General features: G+C 45.1%; 1 protein-coding gene across 2 annotated transcripts in view; it reads left to right on the top strand.

Annotated features, from left to right (window-relative positions):
- pyroxd2 (pyridine nucleotide-disulphide oxidoreductase domain 2) overlaps window positions 1-27,175 on the top strand; it is a 38,364-nt gene that overhangs the window by 1,123 nt on the left and 10,066 nt on the right. For both annotated transcript variants that reach the window (XM_069900346.1, XM_069900347.1), the window contains exons 2-12: window positions 3,912-3,931; window positions 5,806-5,899; window positions 10,418-10,491; window positions 11,303-11,458; window positions 13,873-14,026; window positions 14,790-14,851; window positions 16,182-16,279; window positions 16,599-16,740; window positions 17,414-17,548; window positions 22,067-22,139; window positions 24,905-25,061. In XM_069900346.1, coding sequence (XP_069756447.1) covers window positions 3,912-3,931; window positions 5,806-5,899; window positions 10,418-10,491; window positions 11,303-11,458; window positions 13,873-14,026; window positions 14,790-14,851; window positions 16,182-16,279; window positions 16,599-16,740; window positions 17,414-17,548; window positions 22,067-22,139; window positions 24,905-25,061 — 1,165 coding nt within the window. The remainder of the gene's footprint in view (window positions 1-3,911; window positions 3,932-5,805; window positions 5,900-10,417; window positions 10,492-11,302; window positions 11,459-13,872; window positions 14,027-14,789; window positions 14,852-16,181; window positions 16,280-16,598; window positions 16,741-17,413; window positions 17,549-22,066; window positions 22,140-24,904; window positions 25,062-27,175) is intronic.

Below are 27,175 nucleotides of genomic sequence, written 5' to 3'. Positions count from 1 at the left end.
CCAGCCCACTCCTGTGCTGTTATCTGTGAATTTGAAGATGGAGTGGAATGGTATTTAGCTGTACTGTCATGGGTTTAGAGGGAATGAAGTTGGGGACTTCACTGGTGCTGTGCCAAGGAGATGTGCACTCTGTAACTCATTTCTCTGAGTGTGTGAGAATGAGCTTCCAACAGAGAGATAATGTGCCAGGGAGAAAGAGGGAGGGAGTGTGTGTGTTCCCGAGTGCATGTGAGCATGCATGCAAGTGTGTGAGTGAGATAGTGTTTATGTAAGACAATGTGGGGCACTGTTAGCCAGAATCAGACACACACAAGGTAAAGACTGTACAACAGGCTTTAATCCACAAAAGCCTCCACAGAGCCAGACTGGCTGTGGCTGCAGCAACTCTGAGTGAGGCCTCGGGAGGCCAGCACAGGCTTATATCCCGGAGGGTGATTGACCCCCGACCGGATGGGGCTTGATCCATTCAGGCTGACTGATTGACAGCCGTCCAAGTGTTGTCCTGTCCTCTTACACTCCTGCAGGTACAGAGGTTGCCCCCTGCAGTAGGCCGGTGGTGTACCACCACAGACAGCGAGTGTGTGGAAGTGTTAGGAGAGGTATGTGTGAGAGTGAGGTATGAGGGAGAAAAATGGATTCTGTATTGGGAGAGATGGTGTGTGTGGGGAGAGACTGCCTGGGGCAGAGGGTGTGATGAGAGAGGTGGTGTGTGTGGGGAGAGATGGTGTGCGCAGGGAGATGTGTATGCAGGGTAGAGATGGTCTGTGGAAGAATATAGTATGTGGGGAGAGAGAGGGCCTGTGGAGGAGATGTTATGTAGGGAGGGAGGTAAGGCGTTTTGGTGAGTGTGCTCTATCACTTTGTAACTGAACACAGAGCCTGAATTAATAATAAGAGAAACAGGATATGGCCGCAGATGCTGTGATTGTAGTAAAAACACCAAAATGCTGGAGGAACTCAGCTGGTTTATGTAGCATTTAGGATCTTTTTGACAAAAATATATTGCTGACATTTCGGGCCTGAGCCCTTCTTCAAGGGAAAAGGCAGATGCAGGATATAACAGAGTCTCAGAATTCAAACAATGGGGAGGATTCCAAAGCAAGGGGGAGGGGGGAATTTTTATCACAAGCAGAGAAATCTATATTAATGCCATCTGGTTGGAGGGTGCTCAGACTGAAGATGAAGTGTTGTTCCTCCAATTTATGGGTGTTCTCAGTCTGGCAGAACATGAGACCATAGACAGACATGTCAGCAAGGGATTGGGGTGGAGAATTGAAATGGGTGGCCACTGGGAGATCCAATTTATTATAACGGACAGAGTGGAGGTGCTCAACAAAGTGATCTCCCAGTCTGCGTCTAGTCTGCATGAGTTGATAGCTTTCACATCTCCCTGTAATGAGGCGAACAGAACTGAACATATTTCCAAGTGTAGTCTAAATAGAGTTTTATAGAGCTGCAATATTGCCTCATGATTCTTGAACTCAATCTGCAAGAGTCATCTATTGTGCCTGTTGGTCCCAGTATGCCTCCTCTACATCAGAGAAACTGGAGCAGACTGGGAGATTACTTCGCTGAGCATCTTTGGTGTATCCACATCAGTGACAGAGATTTCCCAGTGGCCAACTATTTCAATTCTGCGCCACACTCCCATGCTGACATGTCTGTCCCTGGCCTGGTGTACAATTCCCGATTTTCATGTCATCCAATAACTTATTAATCATTCCTCCTACATTCAAATCCAAGACATTAATATATTCCAAAAACAAGCACTGACCAGTGACCACTACTGGTCACAACATCCCCATGAGACCTTCCACACTTTGCCTTCTGTCACCAATTCGATTTTGGATCCAATTATCCAGCTCACCTTGTCCTTCTGAACTAGACTGCCATGTAGGATCTTATCAAATGCCTTGTTAAAGTCTGTATGAACAATGTTTACACCCTACCTTCATCAATGTTACCTCCTCCAATAACTCAGAGAGACAGGAATTCCCTCACACAAAACCTTGTGACTAGCGTTGATCAATTCTACCTTTTCAAATGGGAAGAACCTACTTTGCTTAGTGGAGGTGTCAAAATATCTTCAGGGGAAGGGATTTACAGCAATGTGCAGAAGTGTTGGTGAGATGATGAACCGTGCTTTTCCCTGGAGAGAGATGAGGTCTAGAACTGCCTGCAAAGGGGTGGGAGGAAGGTAGCAATTCTTTCTCCCCCCTCCCCCAACACAGTTAAACTGGGACGTGAACTAGAAGAGCTGAAACCTGTAGGACTACACACTCAGTCCATGAAGTGGCGGTGAGCTGGGGAGCCCTTTGTTGAACTCCACTAACATGATGGGCCAAATGGCCTTCTTCATTATATATTTTTATTGACTATATTTTCTATAACTATATTTTTCATGCCCAACTGGTAGGATCTGTCAGCCATGAGTTGAATAAATGTATCATTCATAGAACCACAAAACACTACATTACACAAACAGGCCCTTTGGCCCATCTAGTCTGTGCTGAACTATTATTCTACTTATTCACATTACCCTAGACCCTATCCATCCATACGCCTCCCATTTCTATTATCTGTCCAAATCTTGTCAAAATTGAGCCCACATTCATCGTTTCAGCAGGCAGCTTGTTTCTCACACCCACCACACTGTGAGGAAGTTTCCCCCCCCACCCCGCCACCAATGTTCACTTTAAACAACTTGCCTTTCACCCTTAACCCATGTCCTCTATTCTTGTCTCACCCAATCTCAGTGGAAAAAAGCCTGCCACCATAAATACAGATGCAATGAAAATCTTACGTGCTTCAGGCTCCCAGGTGCAGACAACCCACAAGAAGAGAGGAAAAAAATACAAGGATGATAATAAAAAATAAAGTAATCACAGTTGGAAATAAATGGAAGTATAAAATATACTGAATCAGTAGTGCAGATATATCCTTAGACTATAAAACCATAAGATTTTGGAGCAGAAGTTGGCCATTCAGCCCATCAAATCATGATCTGATCCATTCTCCCATCCAGGTCCACTCCTCTGCCTTCTCCCTATAACTTTTGATACTTGACTATTTAGATACTTATCAATCTCTGCCTTAAATACATTCAACAGCCACCTGTGCTAGCAAATTCCAGAGGTTAACTGCTCTCTAGCTAAAGAAATTCCTCCACATCTCTTTTAAATGGGCACCCTTCAATCCTGAAGTTGTTCCCTCTTGTCCCAGACTCCCCTATACTGGGGATCTACTCTGTCCAAACCTTTCAGCATTAGAATTGCTTCTATGAAATCCTTGGTGGTCCTAGGTTTGGTGAGGGTGGTATGGATGGGTTCAAGAGCCTGTGAGGAAAAAAACTATTCTTGAACTTCGAGGTACTGATCTTCTGTCCAAAGGTAGCAGTGAGAGGAGGTTTTGACTATGATGATGGGGATCCTCTACGGTAATGGCTCTCTTATCGAGGAAGAGTCTTGCACGGATGTTTTAAATTTAGATATACAGCACAGCCCTTTCAAACCATGACTCGTCCTGCCCAATTACACCCAATTGACCTACAATCCCTGGTATGGTTTTGAACAGTGGGAGGAAACTGAAGCACCCAGAGGAAACCTACGAAGACACAGGGAGAACGTACAAATTCCTTATAGACAGCACTGGATTCAAACCCCAGTCGCTGGCTCTGTAACAACAAGGTGCTTGTGTTTTCATAAGGAGATGGTCTGGGCTGAATCTACATCTTTCCAGGACACTTGAGTTTCCGCCCTGGGCTGTGATGCAAGTAGACAAAATCATGCCCCTACCTATGATTGCAGGCGCTATATAAATGTATTTATTCGATGAAGCCATCAACTTTGCTCACACTGTGTTAACTCTGTGTAAGAATGACACGCTGACACTTTCTTTTCTTTCTTCTGCAGGACACAACGGGCTTATAGCTGTAGGTACACTTTTATTGACTTTCATTCTAATTGAGGTAATGTTCCTGCTTGAATCTGGGGAATAATTAACGTCAGAGTATGCTCCACTGAGCAAGGGTCACAGCCCCTTGCTTGCACTTCCACAGTGCATGGTGCCTCAGAGGTTGGTGGGAAGGGTGGTGGGGTGGGGTGGGGGGGGGGGGGGGGAAGGAGGGAGGCTGACTCTCTGGTTCCTGCTGGTCAGTCGGGAATTCCTGTCATCAAAGGCTGCAGACTTGGGCAGCAGGAAAAGAATGGCAGAGAAGTGTAATTGGGTAGCACAGGCACATGGGTCAAAAGGCCCTGTTGCCATCTAAACAACTATCAGGCTCTTGAACCTCACAGACTGCATTATGGCAAGTCATTGTTTTTGCATTAGGATTTGTGTGAATATTTATGTATTTATTGTCACCTTTTAGTTTTCTATTATAAGATGTCCAGTAGCAGCAAGTAAGAATTTCAGTGCATGTGTACATTGCACAATGTGTATGACAATAAATTCATTATCTATGTCAGTAAGGTCATGGGTGATCTGCTTGTAATCTCTCTCTCTGCATTCTGTTCTATCCCTGATAAATTGTTAACCTCTTGCTTAGCAAGTATTTATTTATCACAGGTGTAAAAAATTATTTTAAAAAAATTAAATTAGATGTACAGCACAGTTACAGGCCGTTTCCGGCCTACGAGACCGTGCCACTAAATACCCCAATTAATCTATAACCCCAGTGCGTTTTTGAAGAGTGGGAGGAAACTGGAGCCCCTGAAGGAAACCCTTGCAGACAAAGGAGAATATACAAACTCCTTACAGACAGCACCAGATTCAAACCCAGGTCACTGGTGGTGTAACAGCGTTGCATTAACCGTGCACAAAATGTTCAAGAACTATTCTTCCACTGCTGTTTGAGGCATAGTTGTTGAGCAGGGAAGGCTGCATTGTGCTCAGTCACAGGATGATGTCTGATCCCTGGAACAGTGACCGACCAGTCTGAGAAGGGAGTGGAATGGAGAATTAAAGGAACAGGTGTCTGGAAGCCACACCCTCAGAATCAGAATTTATTGTCATGAACATGTCACAAAATTCATTGTTTCGCAACAGCATTGCGGTACAAATATTGCTATAAAATTACATTTAAAAATAAATACATTAGTGCAAACATAACAGAAAGTGAAGTAGTGTCTGTGGTTCATTGTCCACTCAGAAATCTGATGGCAGAGGGGAAGAAGCTGTTTCTGTACTGTGGGGTCTTCCCTCTTCAGGCTCCTGTACCTCCTTCCTGATGATAGCAGTGAGAAGAGGGCATGGAATGGGTGGTGGGGTTCCTTGAGGATAGAGGCTGCTTTCTTAAGACACCGCCTCTTGTAAATATCCTCGATGGAGTGAAGACTGGTGCCCATGATGCCACTGGTCAAGTTCACAACTCTTTGAAGTCTTTTCCTGTCCTGTGCATTGGCACCTCCATACCAGACAATGTTGCAACCAGTCAGAAAGCTCTCTACGGTACACCTGTAGAAATTTGCAAGAGTCTTTGGTAACATACCAAATCTCATCAAACTCCTCTTGAAGTACAGCCGCTAGTGAGCCTTCTTTGTGATTGTATCCACAGGGAAGATCCTCAGATTAATCTTCATTGATGCACTCCCCCATCCCCACTTGCCCCTTGAACCCAAAGGAGGGAAAAATACTTGGGTCATCACTGGGAATTCCCTTATTTTTAAACAATAACGCCTAGTTCTGGATTCTCTGACAAGATGAGACATCCTCTCCGCATCCATCCTGTTAAGAGTCCCTCAGGATCTTTCTTCTGTCCTTCAGAGGTACCCCTTTTGCTCTTCTAATCAGTGGTGTCTTTTGCAGGCTGCATACCTACAGATGTCTGGAGTGAACACGGCCGTGTTAGAGAGACGGCACGTCATTGGTGGGGCAGCTGTCACCGAGGAGCTCATTCCAGGTGGGTCTGGCTGCCTATCTCCCTGCTATGTTGAAAAGGGGTTCTTCTGCTTCTATCAGAGAGAAACACGGTGAAGGCTAAAATCCTTAGCAAGTCAGGCAGTGCCCATGGAGACGGAAATCAAAGTGGCATTTCAGATCGATGGCCTCTCATCAGATCTAGGTGAGGTTAAATATGAAATCTATTTTAAGATGCAGAGAGGAGATTGAAATGAGTAGAGAGAACAGAAGGGGTCATCTGAGATTTTGTTGGAGGAATGGATGTGCAGGGGAAGGTTGTTGATGGAGCAAGAAGGAAAGATCCTGACTGCTGACCCTATGTCTCTCATGATTTTATAAACCCCCATCCAGTCTCCCCTCAGCCTCCAACACTTCAGAGATAACAACCAAAGTTTGTTGAACCTCTCTCCATAACTCGTACCCTCTAACCCAGGCAACATCCTGGTGAACCTCTTCTGTCTCCTTTCCAAAGCCTCCACATCTTTGGAATGGGATGACCAGATCTGCACATAATTCCCTTGCTCCTCATGGTAGAAATAAGATCATTTACATCTATTCTGGGGAGTGGGAGTCAAGATGTGTAGGGCAGCTTTTTATACAGACTGGTGGGTGCCTGGAATGGGCTGCCGGGGGAGTTGTGGAAGCAGGTACAATAGTTTTTTGTCCCCTTCAAAACTTGGCAGCTCCCACATCTTGTCACTGGCTAGTGTTCCACCCTCTGAACTGTGGCCAGAGTCTGTTGCAGCAGAGTGCCCTGATTCTGTTCACAGGACAGGAGTCGAACTGGGGCCACAGTGATACACTGCTCCAAGGACCCGGGTTCGTTCCTGATCTCCGGCATTGCCTGTATGGAGTTTGCATGTACTTCCTGCGACCCTGTGGGCTTTCCTGGGTACTCCGGATTCCTCCCATATCCCAAAGAAGTGTGGGTTAGTTAAAGGTTCTGACCTGAAACATGAACCCTTCTCTCTCCTAGCTTTATATTCTGTTTTTCTTACTCTATCCTGCATACTAGCTGATAACAAAAATAGGTCTATTCTTGAGTATGTTTTATGTCTAGCCGAGTAATATGAATATTCCTTTTCTTTTGGGTGTTGTTTCCTCCATATATCCAAAAGTTGCATTTCTTCCATTGATTTAATTATAAATTTGGTTACTTTGTTCTTTCTGTTAATTTTTTTCCCAGTTTTATCCATATTTGAATCCAAATTCAGGTTGAAATCCCCTCCTATTAATATGTTCCCTTGCGTATTTGCTACCTTCAAAAAGATATCTTGCATAAACTTTTGATCTTCTTCGTTAGGTGAATATACATTGAGTAGATTCCAAAACTCCGAATATATCTGACATTTTATCATTACATATTTCCCTGCTGGATCTATTATTTCCTCTTCTATTTTAAATGGCACATTTTTACTAATTAATATAGCCACTCCTCTTGCTTTTGAATTATACGATGCTGCTGTTACATGTCCTACCCAATCTCTCTTTAATTTCTTGTGCTCCAATTCAGTTAAGTGTGTTTCTTGCACAAATGCTATATCAATTTTTTCTTTTTTCAGTAAATTTAGCAGTTTCTTCCTTTTAATTTGGTTATGTATTCCATTAATATTCAAAGTCATATAGTTCAACGTAGCCATTTTATACTTTGTTTATCTTCCCTTTCCGTTTTTCCATCACTACATTTCCTCCTTTTCCATTTCTGTTTTCTTATTTTAAACCCTTTATAAGACAACATTCCTAAAACATCAAACATTTTCCTTATTCTCCTATTTAAAACTTCTTTAGCCCCAATCTCCCCTTCCCCTCCTGAGTTGTCCTTTATCCCTTGTCGGACAACAACATCTCCCCTCTCCATTTGGGTTTGCGAATTCACTCGCAAGCGTCAGCTGATTTTGCAGTGACCGTAACTCCTCCCCACCCAGCCCCCCCCAGAAAAGATTTCACTTTTCATATGTAACAAAGGTCACTCTTTTAGTTCCCTCCTTATTCCCTCTATTCCATTTCCTTCCCTTATTAATTCTTATCTATACTATCTATATTTTCCTCTAAATACGGATACATTCATGTATGCACATTATACATATACACACTTATACCTCTTTACCCACATACATATAAATCGTAGTCATTTTTACTCTTATTACACGTCTTCATCCCTCAGTCTATTTTGTAATTGTTCTGCAAATTTTCGTGCTTCTTCTGGATCCGAGAATAGTCTGTTTTGTTGTCCTGGAATAAATATTTTCAATACAGCTGGATGCTTTAGTATAAATTTATACCCTTTCTTCCATAAAATCGCCTTTGCTGTATTGAACTCCTTTCTCTTCTTTAGGAGTTCAAAACTTATATCTGGATAAATGAAGATTTTTTGTCCTTTGTACTTTCTTGTTGCCCTCTCTTACTTTTTCCATTGTCTTCTCCAGTACCTTTTCTCTTGTAGTATATCTTAGGAATTTTACTAAAATAGATCTTGGTCTTTGTTGTGGTTGTGGTTTAAAGGCCAATGCTCTATGTGCCCTTTCTATTTCCATTTCTTGCTGTAGTTCTGGACATCCTAGGATCCTAGGGATCCAATCTTTTATAAACTCTCTCATATTCTTGCCTTCTTCATCTTCCTTAAGGCCGACTATCTTTATGTTATTTCTTCTGTTATAATTTTCCATTATATCTATTTTCTGAGCTAACAGTTCTTGTGTCTCTTTAACTTTTTTATTAGATTCCTCTAATTTCTTTTTTAAGTCCTCTACCTCCATTTCTACTGCTGCTTCTCGTTCCTGCACTTTGTCCATTCTTTTTCCCATTTCTGATAAGGTCATATCTATTTTATTCATTTTCTCTTCTGTATTGTTTATTCTTCTTCTTAAATCATCAAATTCCTGCGCTTGCCATTCTTTAAATGACTCCATGTATTCTTTAATAAGAGAAAGTAAATCCTTTATCTTGCCTTTCCCTTCTTCTTCTATTTCACTGTACTCTTCCTCTTCCTCTTCTTCTTCCTCTGGGTTGGCCATCTGCTGTTTCTTTGTTGCCCTTCTCTTCTCTTCTTTCTTGTTTTCATTGTCTTCTGTGTTCTCTTGCTGCAGGTGTTCTGCAGCTGTCGTTGCCGGCTGTGGAGATCGACTCCCCAGCTGGTCACCCCTCCCGTCGGTGTGTTTTTTTGCATGCGCGGTTGCGCACTTTTACTCGGCTCAGCGAGCCATTTTTGTAGTCCACTTTCTACCGACCTGAGGGAGCGGGTTTCTCTCTCCACTGCGGGCCTCTTCGAGCAGGTAAGGCCTTTTCCTTCATCTTCCGTTGTCTTCTCTTCCTCTCTTCTTACCGTTGGTTTCGACTTTTCTTTTTTCGTCGCCATCTTCTTTGCACCTTTATACTCACTTTTCTTTAACTTTTATTTTTGTGCCTTTGTGTTTTCCTTTGTTTTTTTCCGACTTTTCTGGAGAGGGCTGGAGTTCACCGTCTGGCCACTACTCCATCACGTGACTCCCCCAACCCTTCTCTCTCCCACGGAGTGAAACGTGAAAGTCTGAAGATGCATTGATTTAAGTAAAAACACAATGCTGGAGAAACTCAGCAGGTCAAACAATGCACTTTATACAGCAAAGATGAAGATACATAACCAATGTTTTCAGCCTGAGCCCTTCATCAAGGTATGAGCAAAATGTCGGTAGGCTACATAAAGTATGCTGTGTGACTGCCCTGTTGAGTTTCTCCAAGATTTTGTTTTTACTTTTTCTCCCACGGATGATGCCTGAACTGTTGAGTTCCTCCAGCAGATTGTTCCTGGCTCCACATTCCAGCATCTGCAGTCTCCGGCATGTCTTACACAATTTTACCAGTTTGAGGTTCATTCAGAAGTCTGAGAACAGCAGGAATGGAACTGTCCTTGAATCTGGTGGTGTGTGATCATACACTCTTGAATCCTCTACCCCATGGGAGGGGTTAAGAGAGTGTGGCCGGAATGGGAGATCTCTGAGTATGTTGGTTGTTTTTCCAGGAAATATAGAGGGAGTCGATGGAGGGAGGGGGTGGGGCTTATGGGACAGTCAGAGCAGGGAGATTGACCATGAAATTAGAAAGGCCACATGATTAGCAGGGGTTGTGGTCTTTGGAATGAAAAGGGAGAGGGGAAATCTAACAGTGAAGTCTGACACAATGAAACACTGAATGAGGGAGCACAGGAAGGACCTCCTCTCCTTCATTGGGATGCAGGTTTAATAACTAGGACGTGAGGAAAAGGCACTGCCTTCCACACAGTGAGACTCAGCCTGAGATGGTTAAACAGTTTCTAAAGAGACCACCAAGAGCCATAAACCAGACTGGGAAAGAGGGATAAACAGATTTAATTTCTAATTGCTGTGAAAATACTGAATGCAGGGTACCTTGATGAAGGACTCAAGCCTGAAAAGTTGGCTATGTATCTCTATCTTTGCTATATAAAGTACACTGTTTAACCTGCTGAGTTTCTCCAGCATTGTGTTTTTACTTCTCTGCATTTGGTTCTGTCCTTCTGTTGCAGGTTTCAAGTTTTCACGAGCATCGTACATCCTCAGTTTGCTGAGGCCACAGGTCTACAAAGAGCTGGATCTGAGGGTGAGTTCATAGGTACAAATGTGGTAGGTCAACTTGGCACAGTTGGTGACTGGTGAAGAGGCAAATCATTCACTTTCAGGAACCCGCCTCCATCCCATGGCTGGTGGCTTACCCCACTGTGACCATGTCCATCAGTGACTCTTCCCCCTTATGGACATCCTATTGGTACCCTGTCCCCTCAAGGACACCCACTGGGACCATGTCCCCAGGGAAACCCCTCTGGGACCCTACCTTGCAGGACTCACCCCTCTAGGACTCTGCCCCCCAGCAACTTACCCCATTGTGACTGTTCCCAGGGCCTTACCCCACTGAGACCCTGTTACCAAGGATTGGCCCCTCTGGGATCCTGTCACCTCAGGGACATTTCTGCATGGACTCTGTCCCCTCAGGGACATCTCACCTGGACCCTGTCCCCTCAGGGTCACCCCGCCCAGACCCTGTCCCCAGGGACATCCCTCTATCACCCTGTCCCCCCAGGGCCTTTCCTCACTGTGACTCAGTGGCACCCTATCTGGACCCTGTCCATCACCTCCATTTCAGTTCAGGAAGAATCTGTGGAGAGTGAAAACCAATGGTATCACCTCAGGTCCTAGATCCTTCATCAGAAGCCGAAGGCCATCTCTGCCTCTCTCTGCACAGACCTGAGTTTTCCAGCATTTTTATTTTGCATTTTCAGCCTGTATCCTATATTTGGGTAATTTATTTTTACACCTCAGTACTCCTGTATCCGAGGAGTCTCTGCTTCTGCTCCCTTGTGAAATGCCATGTGCAGGATAGTTTTGAAGGATGAACTTGTGTTCTTGTGTGGCAGAAACAGGGGCTGAGGGTGTATGTTCGGGACCCGTCCTCCTTCACCCCAATGCTGGAGGACAGGGTGGCAGGAAAGCCTCCACGATCCCTCTTGATGGGTAGTGAGCTGGAGGACACCCAGAAACAGATCGCGCAGTTCTCACTGGAAGATGCCCGGGTAAGTGAAATAAGGCCATGAGGTGTAGGAGCAGAATTAGACCATTTGGACTATTGAGTACAGCCTGATCTAGTGTTGTATTCTCCTGCTTCCTCCCTATAACCTTTGACACCCTTGCTAATCAAGAACCTATCAATCTCTGCTTTAAGTCTACACATTAACAAGGATAGCGCTAGATAAATTAACAGAATGGTACAAACAAGGGGGCTTACAGCTACTAAATTTTAAAAATTATTATAGAGCAGCTCAATTAAGATACCTATCAGATTTTTATCAAACAAGGGAAAAACCAGATTGGACCAGGTTAGAACTAGATAAAAGAGGGGAGAAGGTACTAGAACATATACTTTATAAGTGGGATGAAAAACTGGTGCAACATGGAAGTTCACCAGTACTGCACCATCTGCTCAACATTTGGAAGAAGATTCACATAGAAAGGAAAAAAAATTACCAACTTCCAAAATTATTATTGACGCAAAATCAACTAATCCCTTTCACAATAGTTAACCTTTCCTTGAGAGAATGGGAGAGAAAAGGGATCAAAAGAATATAAAACTATTTTTTTGGGAAATAATTTATTATCTTTTGAACAAATGAAGTACAAATGTGGAATAACTCATGGTACAATGTTTGCATACCACCAACTGAAAACCTACTTAAAAGACAAATTGGGAAGCAGGCTGAGGTTACCAGAAGGAAGCAGCTTTGAATATGTGATTACAGACACAATGATAATTAAAAGATTTTTAACAAACATGTACATCAAGGTGCAAGAGAAAGAGAATGATGAAATAAGCTGTAAACCCAAACAAAAGTGGGAACAAGATCTAAACATAAAGATAAAAAATGAAAAATGGGAAAAGATATGCTCCGGAACTATGAGAAATACAATAAACACGAGGTTACGCATGATACAATATAATTGGTTACACAGGCTATATACCACACCCCAAAAGTTAAATAAATGGGACCCAACAGTATCAGATAGATGTTTTCGCTGTAAGAAGGAAACGGGCACAACAATACATGCAATTTGGGCATGTGAGAAAGTGGAAAAGTTTTGGGAAGATCTAAATCTAAATAAAATCACAAAAAGCAACATACCAAAAAATCCAGAGATCTTTCTTCTAAGTAATATAAGAACTAGGCCTCAAATTGGATGAAGCACAAAAAAGATTTATTATGATAGTCTTAGCTGTAGCAAAAAAAATGTATGTCAACCTGGAAATCAGAAGAGAGCCTGAGAGTACAGCAATGGTACATAGAAATGAATAAATGTATTCCATTGGAAAAAATAACATATAATTAAAAAAATAAAGTCACAGTATTCGAACAAATTTGGGAACCGTACATGGACACAACACAGAGGGCCTACCGCGGACCTCCACCCCCTATAATGATCGAATGAGAAGAAGACGAAATGAACTGACCCAGTGTGTAAAAGTAGATGACACAATTTTCTTGTTTATTTTTATTGTGTGATGACATTGTTTAATGGGTTTATTGTTTTGTATATGTTGGACGTTTAGTGGGTAGGGAGGGGGGTGGGAAGGAGGGAGGGAAAGGAGGGGGGGAAAATGACACTGTGTATATTCAAGAGGGAAATGTTTGTGTGTATTTTGGTTAATATGGTTCATAGTGTGTGAACAAAATTTAAAAAAAGTCTACACATTAACCTGGCCTCCACAGCTGTCTGTGGCAACGAACTTAACAGATTCAACATCCTCTGGCTGAAGAAATTCCTCCACATCTCTGTTCTAAAGGGTCGTCCTTTTATTTTGAGACCGTGCCCTCTGGTCCTGCATTCTTCCACAGCTAGAAATATTCTTCTCCACGTTCCCCCTCTCCAGCCCTTTCAATTTTGGATCATCAGTCAAAGGAGTTGATTTACAAGTTGTTGTTGGGCCTGGGGAAACAGACTCTTCATGTGTTGTGGTGGCGGGAAGTTGAGGGGGTGGGGTGACTGAGCTGACCGCCTGCCCCTCTTTTGGGGTTATGTCCGGGACTGCGTGGTGTTGGAGCAGGAGGATGCGATGTCTGAGGGGACGGTTGCTTGAGTTCTGGGAACGGTGGGCCCCCAAAGGAATCGTGTATATGGCTGATGATGAAAATCGTGTTTTAATTTGATGTGTAATACTGTGTAATAGAGAGGCAGTCGTGATTACTGCTTCTTACGGTTTTATTTTGCCACATGTTAATAGTGGTTTTTTAGCTGTAGCTCACTGTGTTTTGTGTCTTATGTTGTAATTGAAGTTTTGAATAAAATTTGTATTTAAAAAAAGATCAGATTTAGGCCAGTCATCCCATCGAGTCCACCCCAGGGAGTGCGAAGGTTTGTGAGAGGGCTCTGTGTGATGGGGAGGAACTAAATGGGTTTATTTCAGCCTTTCCACAGTCTGCCTTGTGCTTTGCAGGCATATGCCGGGTATAATGCCTTGATCAGTCGCTGTGCTGCGGCTATCCAACCTCTGCTTGATACAGCACCAGTGGACATCCCATCGCTGACATACGGACCCCTGAAACAGAGGCTCCGATCGCTGCCTACTGTGAGAGCTCTGGTTGAGACAGGTAGGAGGAGGAGGTCAGACCTCAGTTCATGTCTGGGGCTGAAGGCCCCCATACTCCCCAAAGGACCTCTGGGTTTCTCCCGGCTGATAGATTATCCCTGACGGGTGGTTGCTACCATTCAGAAGTGTGGCCAATCTACTGCTCCCACACCACCCCCTGGACACTTTCCTTGTCCTGAATGGTGGCCAGCCCCTGTCGTGGTTCGTGGGGTTCTAATCATATCTCCTCATTATCCATCATCCCCTGCCTCTCAGTCCCACTCCACCAGCTTCCGCACTCACTTATATCCTCGCTAATTCCTATCACCGTTAGTGAGATTTCAGCACCGTGCCCCTGCAATGGGCACACCTACCCCACCCCACCTATCTCCACTCGCAACCCCCCACCCACCCCACCCCTACACCACCTCCCACTCCCAAACCACACCTATGTACACCCCCACCCTACCTGTCCCTCCCCATTCCACCTACCCTAGCACTTTCCCACCACAGAATGCAACCAGTCAGAATGCTCTCCACAGTACACCTATAGAAATTTGCAAGAGTCTTTGGCGACATATCAAATCTCCTTAAACTCCTAACAACAACAACAGACAGCTTTGTACACAGCAAGATCCCATAAAGAGGATTGTGATCATGAGCAGATTCCACAGGCAGACTCCCTTGAACTTTCACTGAAAATCCAACACAGTGCCGTCGCTCTCCTCTGTCAATCATTTCGACATGCTCTACACAATGTCTGCACTTGTGTTAATGTCTTGCAGGTCTGAAACTGGGCAAGGACATCCCGCAATTCTATGAGCTACTGACCGCTCCAATATCCAGGGTAAGGTCCTTTGGCATCTTTCTCTCTCAAAGCCACACAACTGACTCACCAACCTGACTAGAACAGTTTGTTGGCATTTGGCAGGAATACCTCACTGTCCTATGGCACCTCCAGAACCCAGCAAGCCACCTGACGCCAACAGGAGGAAGGGTGGCTCGAATCCCCGTGGTCCTACGGCATGGAGCAGGACATTCAGCCCAACATGTCCATGCTGACCGAGGCACTCAGTGGTAATCTCATTTCCCTGCCTTTGATCAATATTCCTACCAAACTCTTCCTGTCGATAAATCTGTCCAAATGTACCCACTTCTGCCAGCTCATTCCGATATGGACCACTCTCTGAGTTAAATAGCTGCCCCTCACGCCCCTCTTCAATCCCCTCCCCCTTACCTTAAACCTCTGGGCAACAGAATGAGAGTATTCACTTTATTTGTGGCTCTTCATGATTTTGTATCCTCTATACAATCACCCCTCAGCCTCCTACACTTCCATGGAAAAAAGTCATAGCTTGTCCAACCTCTCCCTATAACTCAACCGCTCTAGTCACGGCCACATCCTGGTAAAACTTTGCTTCACCTCTTCCAGCTTAATGACATCCTGAAGGTGGCACTGAACATCCAGCTGCTGTTTCTCAGTGGAAATTTAGATGCAGCACAGTAACAGGTCCTTCTACCCACGAACCCATGCCGCCCAAATACCACAATTAACCTACAACCCTGGTAGGTTTTGAAGGGTGGGAGGAAACTGGAACACCCAGAGGAAATCCCCGCAGACACGAGGAGTATGTACAAACACCTCACAGGCAGCACTGGATTCTAATCTGGGTTGCTGGTCCTGTAATAATGTTATGGTAATTTCTATGCTAACCGTGTCACCCTGACACCCCATCGTTGGTTATCCCTTACTTCCTGTGAATGCAGCTGAGTATTTCCAGCATGTTTGTGCATTGCACTCAACGCCAATGTCTACAGACTTTCCTATTTAAAACCATCTCTGATGAGAAGCCTGGTTAGATTTCTAGTTCTGCAGTTTGACTCCATGAGATGTGACCAATTAACCTACATCTTTAGAACATGGGAGGGAACTGGAGCACCCAGAGGAAACCCATGGGATCACGGGGAGAACATACAAACTCTTTGCAGACAGTGGAAGAAATGAACCCTGGTTGCTGGTGTTGTAATAGTGTTGGGTTAACAGAACTACCCCTGACTTGGAAAGGTCTGCCTATAGTGTCCCGTGGGACTGAATGTGTGGGGAATGGATTGTGCTGAACCCCTGATGTTTCTGCATTGCCAGATCATGGTCAATCCCTCCGTTGTATTCCTGGCAGATTCTACATCGGTGGTTTGAATCTGAACCTCTGAAGGCGACGCTAGCTACAGATGGGATCATTGGAGCGATGGTCAGCCCACAGTCTCCAGGGACCGGGTAGGGCACTCAACATCACTCCGACTACTGTCTGCTAGTGAACAGCTTCAGCCCTGCGCAGGAGAACAGGCAAGGCCATTCGGCCCCTCGAGTCTGCCCTCCTCCCCTTCAACCGAAGTCATCCATTCCCTTTCTCCCACTGATGCTTCTCGACCCACTGAGATTCCCCAGCAGAGAGTGCATTGCTCAAGGTTCTGGTAAACCCTCCAGCAATATTGAAAGTGTTGTATTTAGAGTAAACTGGGGCAGAGCCCCCTACCCCCAGGATTTGAGGAGAGGATAACTCATCAGATGAACTGTTGTCTCTTTCCGAGTGCAGGTATGTCCTACTCCATCATGTGATGGGGGAACTGGAGGGAATTAAGGGAGCCTGGGGTTACGTGGAAGGTGGGATGGGCATCCTCTCCAACACCATCGCCAGTGTGGCCACAGCTCACGGTGCCTCCATCTTCACGGAAAAGGTAGGAGCCTCCGCTTCCCTTCAATGGGGTCTGCTCACCGTCTTTTGGATTGGGAGCTTTGTAGTGGGATGGGGCGGGGGCTAATATTTCCAGTGACATGGGGGTGGGGAGGTCAGGGACATAGGCTTGAAAATTCAACCAAAGAAGCTGAGGGACACAGGTTGGCACAATGTTGGGGGTTGAAGGGCTGTAATGTTCTAGACTATCTATACACAGCATGATGCTGTAATCCAGGAAGCGGTGGTGGATGCAGTTGACAGGAACTTCCAACTGGGAGCTGGATAAATGTCAGGGGTTTGCAGGGAATTGACTGGCCAAAGAGCTAGGAGAGGGACAATGGGCCAAAGCCTCTGTGCTGTTGCAATTTGCAGCTAATGCAGCAGGAGGCAGGGTACATCTTGGTACAGTCAGTCCCAACACCCTGACACAAGTGCTCTCCCCATTCTATCTGGTCTGCTGTATTCTTGTGGTGTTGGAGACTCATCTGCTGACAAGGTATTGGTAGCTTGACTCTGTGCATTTGAGGATCAGTAGAGTAAGGGAATTGAGAGATTGGTGCAGAAAGTGGCACTGTGATGAGCGATCAGCTATGATCTGATTGAATGATGGGACAGGTTAGAGGGGCTCAACAGCCTTCAATGACATTCTCTCTCTTTCTCTCTCGGGTAATTAGCCAGTGCAGGCTATCCTGGTGGATGAGAGTGGGACCACTCGGGGCGTTGTCCTAAAGGATGGAACTGAGATCAGAAGCAAAGTAGTTGTATCCAACGCCACTCCTGACGTGACCTTCCTACAGCTGACTCCAGAGGTGAGAGAGGAGGATGTGCGGCATGGTAGGCACAATGTTATTTCAGTGCCAATGACATTCAGCGCTGTCGATAAGGAGTATGTACATTCTCCCTGTGACTGCTTGGGTTTCCTCCAGGCGCTCTGGGTTCATCCCACATTCTGCATCTCAAACTTAAATTAATTTTAAAAATGTCTCTTACACCTCAAGGCCACACCAATAAGATGATCCACACTCTGGCAGAGGTGGGGAGGAGGTGGTTCTGAGTACTCTGTGGGAAAATCCCATTGACAAATGGTAATTAGAATTTTCTATTCTGTCTCAGCATTAGGGCAGAGAAGTGGCAGATAGAATTCAATCCGGATAAGTGATGCATTTGGGAGGGTTGACCTTGAAGGTGGAGTTCATGGTTATTGGCAGGATTCTTTACAATATGGGACCTTGGTATCCTAATCTATGGACCTCTCAAGGTTGCCAGGGAGATTGATAGGGTAGTTACGAAGCCTTAAGGTATTTTGGCCTTCATTAAAATAGATGGCCGATTAAAAATTAAAATTATATTAAAATTAAATGGCCATAAAAATAGGTTATGGGGTAGGGTGGGTTTAGTAACTTTTTTTAAGGATATATGGGTCAGCACAACATCGAGGGCCAAAGGGCTTGTACCGTGCTGTAGTGTCTATTCTATATTCGATGTTCTATATTCATTAGTCAGGGGATTGAGTTCAAGAGCCATGAAGTGATGTTGCAGCTCTAGAAAACCATACTTGGAATATTACATTCAGTTCTAGTCACCTCATTACAGGAAGGATATGGAAGCTTCAGGGAGGGTGCAGAGGAGATTTACCAGAATGTTGTCTGGATTGGAGACCGTGTCTTATGATGCAAGGTTGACAGAGCGAGGCCTTTTCTCTTTGGAGTGAAGAAAGAGGAGAGGTGACTTAATAGAGGTCTACAAGATTGTGAGAGGCATAGGTAGAGTGGACAGCCAGCACCTTTTTCCCAGGATGACAGTAACAAACACTAGAGGACCATGGTATGGTTACTTTTAAGCTGCAATTAGAAAGGGAAATGGAAAGTAAGTCGGAAGCATCTGTACTTCAGTTAAATAAAGGGAATTTTGCAGCTATGAGGGAGGAGCTATCCAAAATAAAATGGGAAGATACACTAGCTGGGAGGACAACTGGGTAAAAATGGCAGGTTTTTATGGACATTTTTCACAGGATTCAGGACAAATTTATTCCAAAGTGGAGGAAAGGCTCTAGGAGATGCAAATGGCAGCCCTGGCTAACTAAGGAAATCAAGTGCATTATCAAGTCCAAAGGGAGTAATTATAAGATAGCGAAGCGGAGTGGGAAATTAGAGGATTGGGAAACCTTCAAAGAACATCAGAGGGTAACTAAGAAAGTCATAAGAGACGGGAAAATGAAGTACGAGAGGAAATTAGCAGATAATATTGCGGAGGATAGCAAAAGCTTTTTTAAGTATGTGAAGAGGAAGAAATTGGTTCGGTCTAAAATTGGCCCTTTGAAAATGGGCAAGGGTGAAATTATTATCGGAAACAAGGAGATGGCAGAGGGATTTAACAAATACTTTGCAACTGTCTTCACCAAGGAGGATATAGGTTATAGTCAGTTAGGGGGTAGTGGTCATGCGGTACCAAGAGACTTGGGGAACTTTACTGGGGAGGTAGGGGATCTAATGGATATCCGGATCCAGAAGCAGGAGGTTATGAGTAAATTGTTGGGACTGAGGGCTGATAAATCCCCAGGGCCTGATGGGCTGCATCCTAGGGTGCTTAAAGAGGTGGCTATGGAAATTGTGGAGGCACTGGTCGACATTTTCCAAAGTTCCATAGATTCCGGGGAGGTCCCTGAGGATTGGAGAGTGGCTGATGTGGTGCCGCTTTTTAAGAAAGGAGGGAGGGAGAAAACGGGAAATTATAGACTGGTTAGCCTGACATCAGTGGTGGGGAAGATATTGGAGTCCATCATAAAAGGAGAAATAGCAGAACACTTAGTCAGTAATAATAGTATAAGGGCTAGTCAGCATGGATTCCTTAAGGGTAAGTCATGCTTGACTAACCTTCTGGAATTTTTTGAGGATGTGACAAAGAGGGTGGACTCGGGAGAGCCAGTGGATGTGGTGTATCTGGACTTCCAGAAGGCCTTTGATAAGGTACCGCACGGGAGTCTAGTGGGCAAGATCAGGGAGCATGGTATTGGAGGTAAGGTGCTGACATGGATAGGAAATTGGTTAAGAGATAGGAAACAAAGGGTTGGAGTGAATGGGTCTTTTTCAGAATGGCAGGATGTGACGAGTGGAGTGCCTCAGGGATCGGTGTTGGGTCTTCAGTTGTTTGTAGTTTATGTTGATAATTTGGATGAGGGGATTGTGAATAACGAGCAAATTTGCAGATGACACTAAACTGGGTGGCGGTGTGGGGTGTGAGGAGGATGTAAGGAAAATGCAGAGGGACTTGGACAGGCTGGAGGAGTGGGCGGCTAAATGGAAGATGAATTTCAATGTGAACAAATGTGAGGTTATTCATTTTGGGGGAAGTAATAGGAAAGCTGAGTATTATTTAAATGGAGACAAGCTAGGGAGTGGGGAAGTGCAAATGGATCTGGGTGTACTTGTTCACCGGTCACTGAAGGCTAGCATGCAGGTTCAGAAAGCTGTGAAGAAGGCAAATGGAATGTTGGCTTTCATAAAGAGGGGATTGGAGTATAGGAACAGAGACGCCCTTCTGCAGTTATACAGGGCCCTGGTGAGACCCCACCTGGAGTATTGCATCCAGTTCTGGTCTCCAAACTTGAGGAAGGACATACTAGCTATAGAGGGTGTGCAGCGCAGATTTATAAGGTTACTTCCAGGGATGGCAGGGTTGTCATATGCAGCAAGGCTAGAAAAACTGGACTTGTATCCATTAGAGTTTAGAAGGATGAGGGGGGACATGATTGAGGTATATAAAATCATCAGGGGGATAGACAAGGTGAAGTCTGATTACTTGTTCCCAATGATGGGGGAGACGAGGACTAGAGGGCATAGTTTAAGAATACAGGGTAGGCCCTTTAGGACGGAGATGAGAAAGCATTTTTTTACCCAGAGAAGTGTGAATCTGTGGAATGCTCTGCCACAGAGGGTGGTAGAGGCGGATTCGCTGACTATGTTCAAAAGAGAGTTAGATAAGACTCTTGTGGGTAACGGAGTTAAGGGTTATGGGGATAAGGCTGGAAAGGGGTACTGATGGTAATGATCAGCCATGATCTAAAATGGCGGTGCTGGCCCGACGGGCCAAATGGCCTACTCCAGCTCCTATTGTCTATTGTCTATAGAGGACATTTGTTTAAGGTGAGGGGAGGAATGTTTAGGGGAGACGGTCAGCACACTTTTCACTACACACCTGCAGAAATTTATTCCTTTAACTGCATTCATAATATCACCATTTTGTCACCTCCCCAGCTTATCAGTCTTTTCTTTTCTTATTCTTTCTCTTTTCTTCTTTATTCTTGTTTCTGGGGTGGGTGGGAGGGTTCCTCTTACTTGTTATTTTTTCTCTCTATGATCTTTCTATTCTCTCCTTCCCCCTTTTGGTTCAACGTGGACATTGAATTTCCATTTTTGTAGTATTATTCTAATTTTTCTTTGTAATCATTGAATCCCATGTTGACTCTTTATTCTCACTTTCTTTAATATCAACATTTGTATTATTTTGTTAATATTATGGACGTTGATGTTTTTCTTTTTGGACTGCATGTTGATTGAAAATCCTCAAAATAAAATATTTATAAAAAGAACATATCTATCCAAGTCTTAAATATCCCCGATGACATCCTCCACAGCCACCAGTGGCACCGAATTCCACAGATTCACCCCACTCCCCCCACCCGGGTAAAGAAATTCCTCCTCATCTCTGTTCTAAAAGGATGCTTTTGTATTGTGAGGCTGTGTCCTCTGGCCCCAGCTCCCCCACCACAGGAGACATCATCTCCACGTCCATTCTATCCAGGCCTTTCAGTATTCATTCTGTTAAACTCCAGTGAGTACAGACCGAGAGCCATAAAACCCTCTTCATATGACAACCCATTTCAGAATCAGAGCTGATTGTCATGAACATGTCACGCAATTCATTGTTTTGTGGCAACATCACTGTGCAAATATTTATATAAACCACAATGCAAAATAAATAAAAAGTGTAAGAAAAAGGACAAAAACAAAGTGAGGCAGATTCTTTGGTTCATTGTTAATTCAGGAATCTGATGGCAGTGGGAAAGAAGATGGCCTTGTGCTGGTGAGTGCTTGTCTTCAGCCTCCTGTACCTTTTCCCAATGGTAGCAGAGTGAAGAGGGCATGGCCTGGATGGTGTTGGTCCTTGAGTCTCTAGGCTGCTTTCTTAATACACTGCCTTTCACTCCGGGGATTATCCTTGTAAACCTCCTCTGGACTTTCTCCAATACCAACATTTGCAGTTTTTATTATAGTTTTTTTTTATTCAGGTCAAGTCTTTAATCTGGAATTGTTTTCTGCTTGTATCAGGAGTCGCTGCCCAAAGAATTCATCCAGGAAATTTCATCCATTGACTACACGTCGCCTGTCACGAAGATCAATGGTAAACTCCGAGGTGGCGTTAAGAGTTAGATCCAAGTGAAGTGACCTCTGCAGGCCCCTTCCCATCCTTGCAAAAGATGACCCATTGTCAAGGGATGGCAAGATTTGGGGAATGGGGTGGGGAGAATTCCAGGGCTCAGGGGAACAGAAGTGGAAGGATGGGAATTAGATGGGTCAGAATTGGGAGATGTGGATGGCTGGTTGGACTGATTGAAGTTACAGGAGGGAGTGAGTGGGGCTGTGGAGGGAGGATGATACACACATTCAGATGTGGAGCTGATAATGACTACTAGTTCCCCCCCAGCTCACAAATCACAGTGTAGCAGAGGGTAGAGTCTACTCAGCCCATTTGTCTATGATGGTCAGTGAGGGGTTCCCCAACCTAACTCCACATAACCATACTGGGTCCATTATGATGGCTCTTCAAATCAACATCCCAGTCCTGCCTAACCATGGAGACAGTCTTTGCTTTTCCCACCCTCTCAGACAGTGAGCTCCTGACCCCACCACCCTTTGATGCATCTTCCCTCACCCCCTCTATGTTTAGGTTTATATAGAACATTACAGCACAGAAACAGGACCTTCAGCCCTTCTAGTCTGTGCTGACTATTATTCTGCCCAGTCCCACTGACCTACACCCAGTCCATATCCCTCCTATCCATGTACCTGTTCCAAAATTTTCTTAAATATCAAAATTGAGCCTGCATTCACCACTTCAGGATGGTTCATTAGATATAGCCAGGATGTGGCCCTATTGGCCAAAGGGATTCAGACAGGTGTTCATTCCACACCCCCACCACTCTCTATGCAAAGATACCCCTAATGATCCTTTAACATTTTCCCTTTCACCCTTAATCATGTCCTTGAGCTCTTGTCTCACCCAGTCTCAGGGGAAAAGCCTGTTTGCATTTAATCTGTCTATCCCCCTCATAATTTTGTATTATCAAATCGCTCCTCATTCTCTGACTCTGATTAACCTTTCCCTGTAACTCAGTTCCTCAAGTCTGAGTATCCTTGTAAATCTCCTCTGCACCCTTTATTTGTCACATTGTACCTAATACAGTGAGAAAGATTCTCCCACATGCAGTCTAACAGGTCAACTCTAACATACAGCTGTTTGAAGTGAAAAACAAGAGCACAATGACAGTATTTAGCAGGGGAACCTTAATAGCACTGTTGTGGGGGTTCATTCAGGACCCTGATGCCTGCAGGATAGAAATGATTGTAAAGCCTGTTGGTGCATGATTTCACAGCTGGTTTCTTCCTGGCAACCATCAGCCTCCTGATGGGAGGAGGGAGAAAAGAGTGTTTCTGGGGTGTGATTGGTCCTTCAGCATGTTGGCTGCCTTTCCCAGACAGCAGGAGGTGTAGATAGAGTCCATGGAGGGGAGGGAGGTTTGCGTGATGTTCTGAGCTGCATTCATTACCCTCTGGTATGGTTGGCATAGTGGTTAGTGCAATACCTTTACTGTGCCAATGACCGGGACTAGACTTGGGTTGGAATCCCATTCTGTCTATAAGGAGTTTTTGTGTTCTCCCCGAGTCTGCACGGGTTTTATCTGGGGGCTCCGGTTTCCTCCTACACTTCAAAAAAAAAACTTAACTGGGAGTTGGTTAATGGACTGTAAATTGGGCAGCATGGACTCAAAGGTCCGAATTGGCCTGTTACAGTGCTGTATGTCTAAATTTTAAAAAAAAGTAAACTTAATTAAAAAAAATTCTGTAGCTTCTTTTGACCTTGAGCAGACTAGCTCCCACCCCACGCTGAGATGCACCCAGAAAGTCTGCTAGGTGCCCTGGAAACATTGTTGAGGGACCAGGGTGGATATGATGAACTTTCTTCATCTTCTGAGGAAAAAAAAGAGGTGTTTGTGTAACTTATAAGGGGGAAGCCATTTAGGACTGAAATGAGGAGAAAATTCTTTACTCAGAGAGTTGTGGCCTTGTGAACTCCCGACCACAATAAGTTGTTGAGGATGGTTCATTGGATATAGCCAGGATGGGCCCTATTGGCCAAAGGGATTCAGACATGTGGAGATAAAGCAGGAATAGGGGATGGAAGTCACATCATCAGCATGATTGTATTGAATGGTGGTGCAGACTTGAAGGGCTGAATGGCCTTCTCTTCCACCTTTATTCTTTGATTGTATGATGAACAATCTAATGATTTAAATATCACTCCTCTGCACAGTGAACTAGTTCATTTCTATTTTCTTAAGGCACCTCATAATTTTAAGTATTCTCTCAGAAACCATCACTGCGTGGGATGGGAACTGCTCCGCCCTTGACCTCAAGAATCTGCAGAGGGTTGTGAATGTGGCTCAGACCTTCACACACCTCCCCCTCCCCTCCATCAACTCCATCTATACCCTGCGCTGTCTTGGAAAAGCAACCAATGTATTAAAAGTCTCATCCCACCCCTGGCTGCACTCTCTTCATCCTGTTCCTGTCAGGAGTGTGATATCACACACCGCAAGGTTCAAGGACAGTTTATTTCCTGCTGTTATCAGACTCCTGAATGAGCCTCATGCCAGTAAGATGATGATTTCTTTGATCTGTCCCAGCTGGTCTCTCTCAGTAACTACACTGATCTTCCTCTAGTACTATGTATGGGTTGACCAACTGGACTGCACCTGAAATGAACTCTCTCGCTGCTCCTTTGCATATGACGATAAATGTGAACCATTTGTAAGTGCCACCACAAAGTGCTGAGTAGCTGCCAGAGAGCAGAAAGCAGGAAGGCTAACCTTTCCCTCCTGTTGCCAGTTGCCGTGGATCGGTTGCCCAGCTTCCTGGCTGTGCCCAAGGCAGAGGAGATGCCCCCAGCCAGCTACATGGCTGGCACCATTCATTTAAACTGCGAGGACATGGCCCACATAACCCAGGCGTACGAAGATGCTAGCCGAGGAATTCCATCCACCAGGTGGGTCCCAGAGAACTGGGTTTGTGGGGTCAAGGGTCTCCCTCATGGCCCTCTGCATTCACTGATGCCCCAGATCGACCACAGCAATGTGCATTTATGTAATGCATTTGTCACACCATTTCGTTACCAGGCAAAAATTGACAGATGGCCTCACAGCAATATGTCTCAACGAGGATTTTTATTGATAGGAAGGCTGCAGAGGTTCCAGGGATGAATTTTAGAGATAAGACATGGATGTGCCTGGAGTGAGGATTACATTCAGGGATGCTCAAGTCCAAGTTGGAGGAGGGTAGAGATTCAAGAGGCCAGGACGATGGAGGATGTGACAGATAGTGAGGGGCGAGATCTGGAGATGTGGAAGTTGGTTTGTTGCTTAAGTGGAGCAGGCAGGGCCAAGCAGTAGAGTCTGCCTCTGGACCTCAGGGGAGAGGGGCTCTCATCCTGGAGATCATGCAAGTACAGGTTCTTGTGTAAAATTTAAATTTTTAAATTTAAGTTTCATTTACAGCATGGTAGAAGCTGATTTTGGCCATTTAAACCTGTGCCACCCAATTAACCTACAAACCCCATATATTTTGAAGGGAGGTCACTGGAGCACCTATGCAGACACGGGGAGAAAGTACAAACTTCTTTCAGACAGCGGGGGATTTGAACTCTGGCCCTGATCGCTGGCACTGTAAAGGTGTTGCACTAACTGCTATGCTAACTGTGCTGCCCAAATATGTTACTAGCAAATATAATAATAAAATACAATACTACAAATCTAATAATACTAGCCCTGTACATCTACCACAAACTTCCCCTCCCCCAACTTTAAACACACGTCCTCTAGGGAATGATGCTTTACCCTGAAGAGAAGGTTCTGATTGTTCACCCGATCAATAGGCTCTTTCAGGTGGCCAGAATACCCCAATGTAAGGCCGCATATTCTACCCCTATGCGGCTATCGGGGTACCCACCTGAAAGAGCAGGAGGCACCTCCGAGGTGGACTTTCTAACTCTCTTCCGGGAGAGATGGTCGCTGGAGCACTGAAGCCCCCCCTAGGCACTTGAATGCAGCCACCTGAAAGCGGCTGCTAAGGGGAGGGCTGATGGTAATCACCCGGCAACCTAACTCCCCGCTGCCTGACAGCCCCCTCCCCGCTGCCCCCCAGCGCAGGATGTCAGGGCTGGAGTGGCTGGTGTGGGACTTCGGGGCAGGGGCAGCTGATGGTGGACATCAGGGCAGGGGCAGCTGGGGCGTCCAAAAAGAACGGGAGCTGGAGGTTCTGAGGCGCCTCTCCTGCAGTTGTCCTTTTCAGGTGGACAGCGCTGCCACCTGAACGACCATTCCACAGGTCTGCATCCGCTTCTGCAGGTGCATTCTTGGTGGAGAATGCACCTGAAAGCAGCTAATGTCTCATGATTTTATAAACCCCCAGCAGATTTCCCCTCAGCCACCGACACTCCAGAAGAAACAACCCAGGTTTGTTCAACCTCTGCCCATAACTCATACCCTCCAACCCAGGCAACGTCTGGGTAAATCTCTCCTGTCCTCCCTTTCCAAAGCCCCTGTAAAATTGTGGTTATGAAGAAGGGCTGGGATTATTTCCATGATATTTGCACCAAAGCCTTGCTCAATCAGGCAAAGAATTGGATGGTTTGGAAACAGTGGATAGTTAAAGTGAGGTTCACTCTGCACGTTTTGTGGCACCTTGCTGTGAAGGAACAATGTCTGCCCTTCATCAAAAGACATTAACCATATAACCACTTACAGCACAGAACAGGCCAGTTCGGCCCTACTAGTCCATGCAGTAACAAATCCCCACCCTCCTAGTTCCACTGACCAGCACCCGGTCCATACCCCTCCAGTCCTCTCCTATCCATGTAACTATCCAGTCTTTCCTTAAATGTAACCAATGATCCCGCCTCAACCACGTCTGCCGGAAGCTCATTCCACATCCCTACCACCCTTTGCTAAACTCCTTTATAAAAGGAAAATTCAGAAGAGTATGTACGTGGAGGAAATCTGAAATAAAACAGAAAATGCTTATGACAGCAGGCCAGGCAGCATCTGTGGTGAAAAAACACAAGAACTAGGAGCAGGAGTCGTCCATCTGGCCTGTCATGGCTGA

The sequence above is a fragment of the Narcine bancroftii genome, chromosome 10 (assembly GCF_036971445.1).
Source record: "Narcine bancroftii isolate sNarBan1 chromosome 10, sNarBan1.hap1, whole genome shotgun sequence".
Classification (NCBI taxonomy): domain Eukaryota; kingdom Metazoa; phylum Chordata; class Chondrichthyes; order Torpediniformes; family Narcinidae; genus Narcine; species Narcine bancroftii.
The sequence above is the reverse complement of the archived record's forward strand: the minus strand, read 5'-3'. Positions and strand labels throughout refer to the sequence as shown.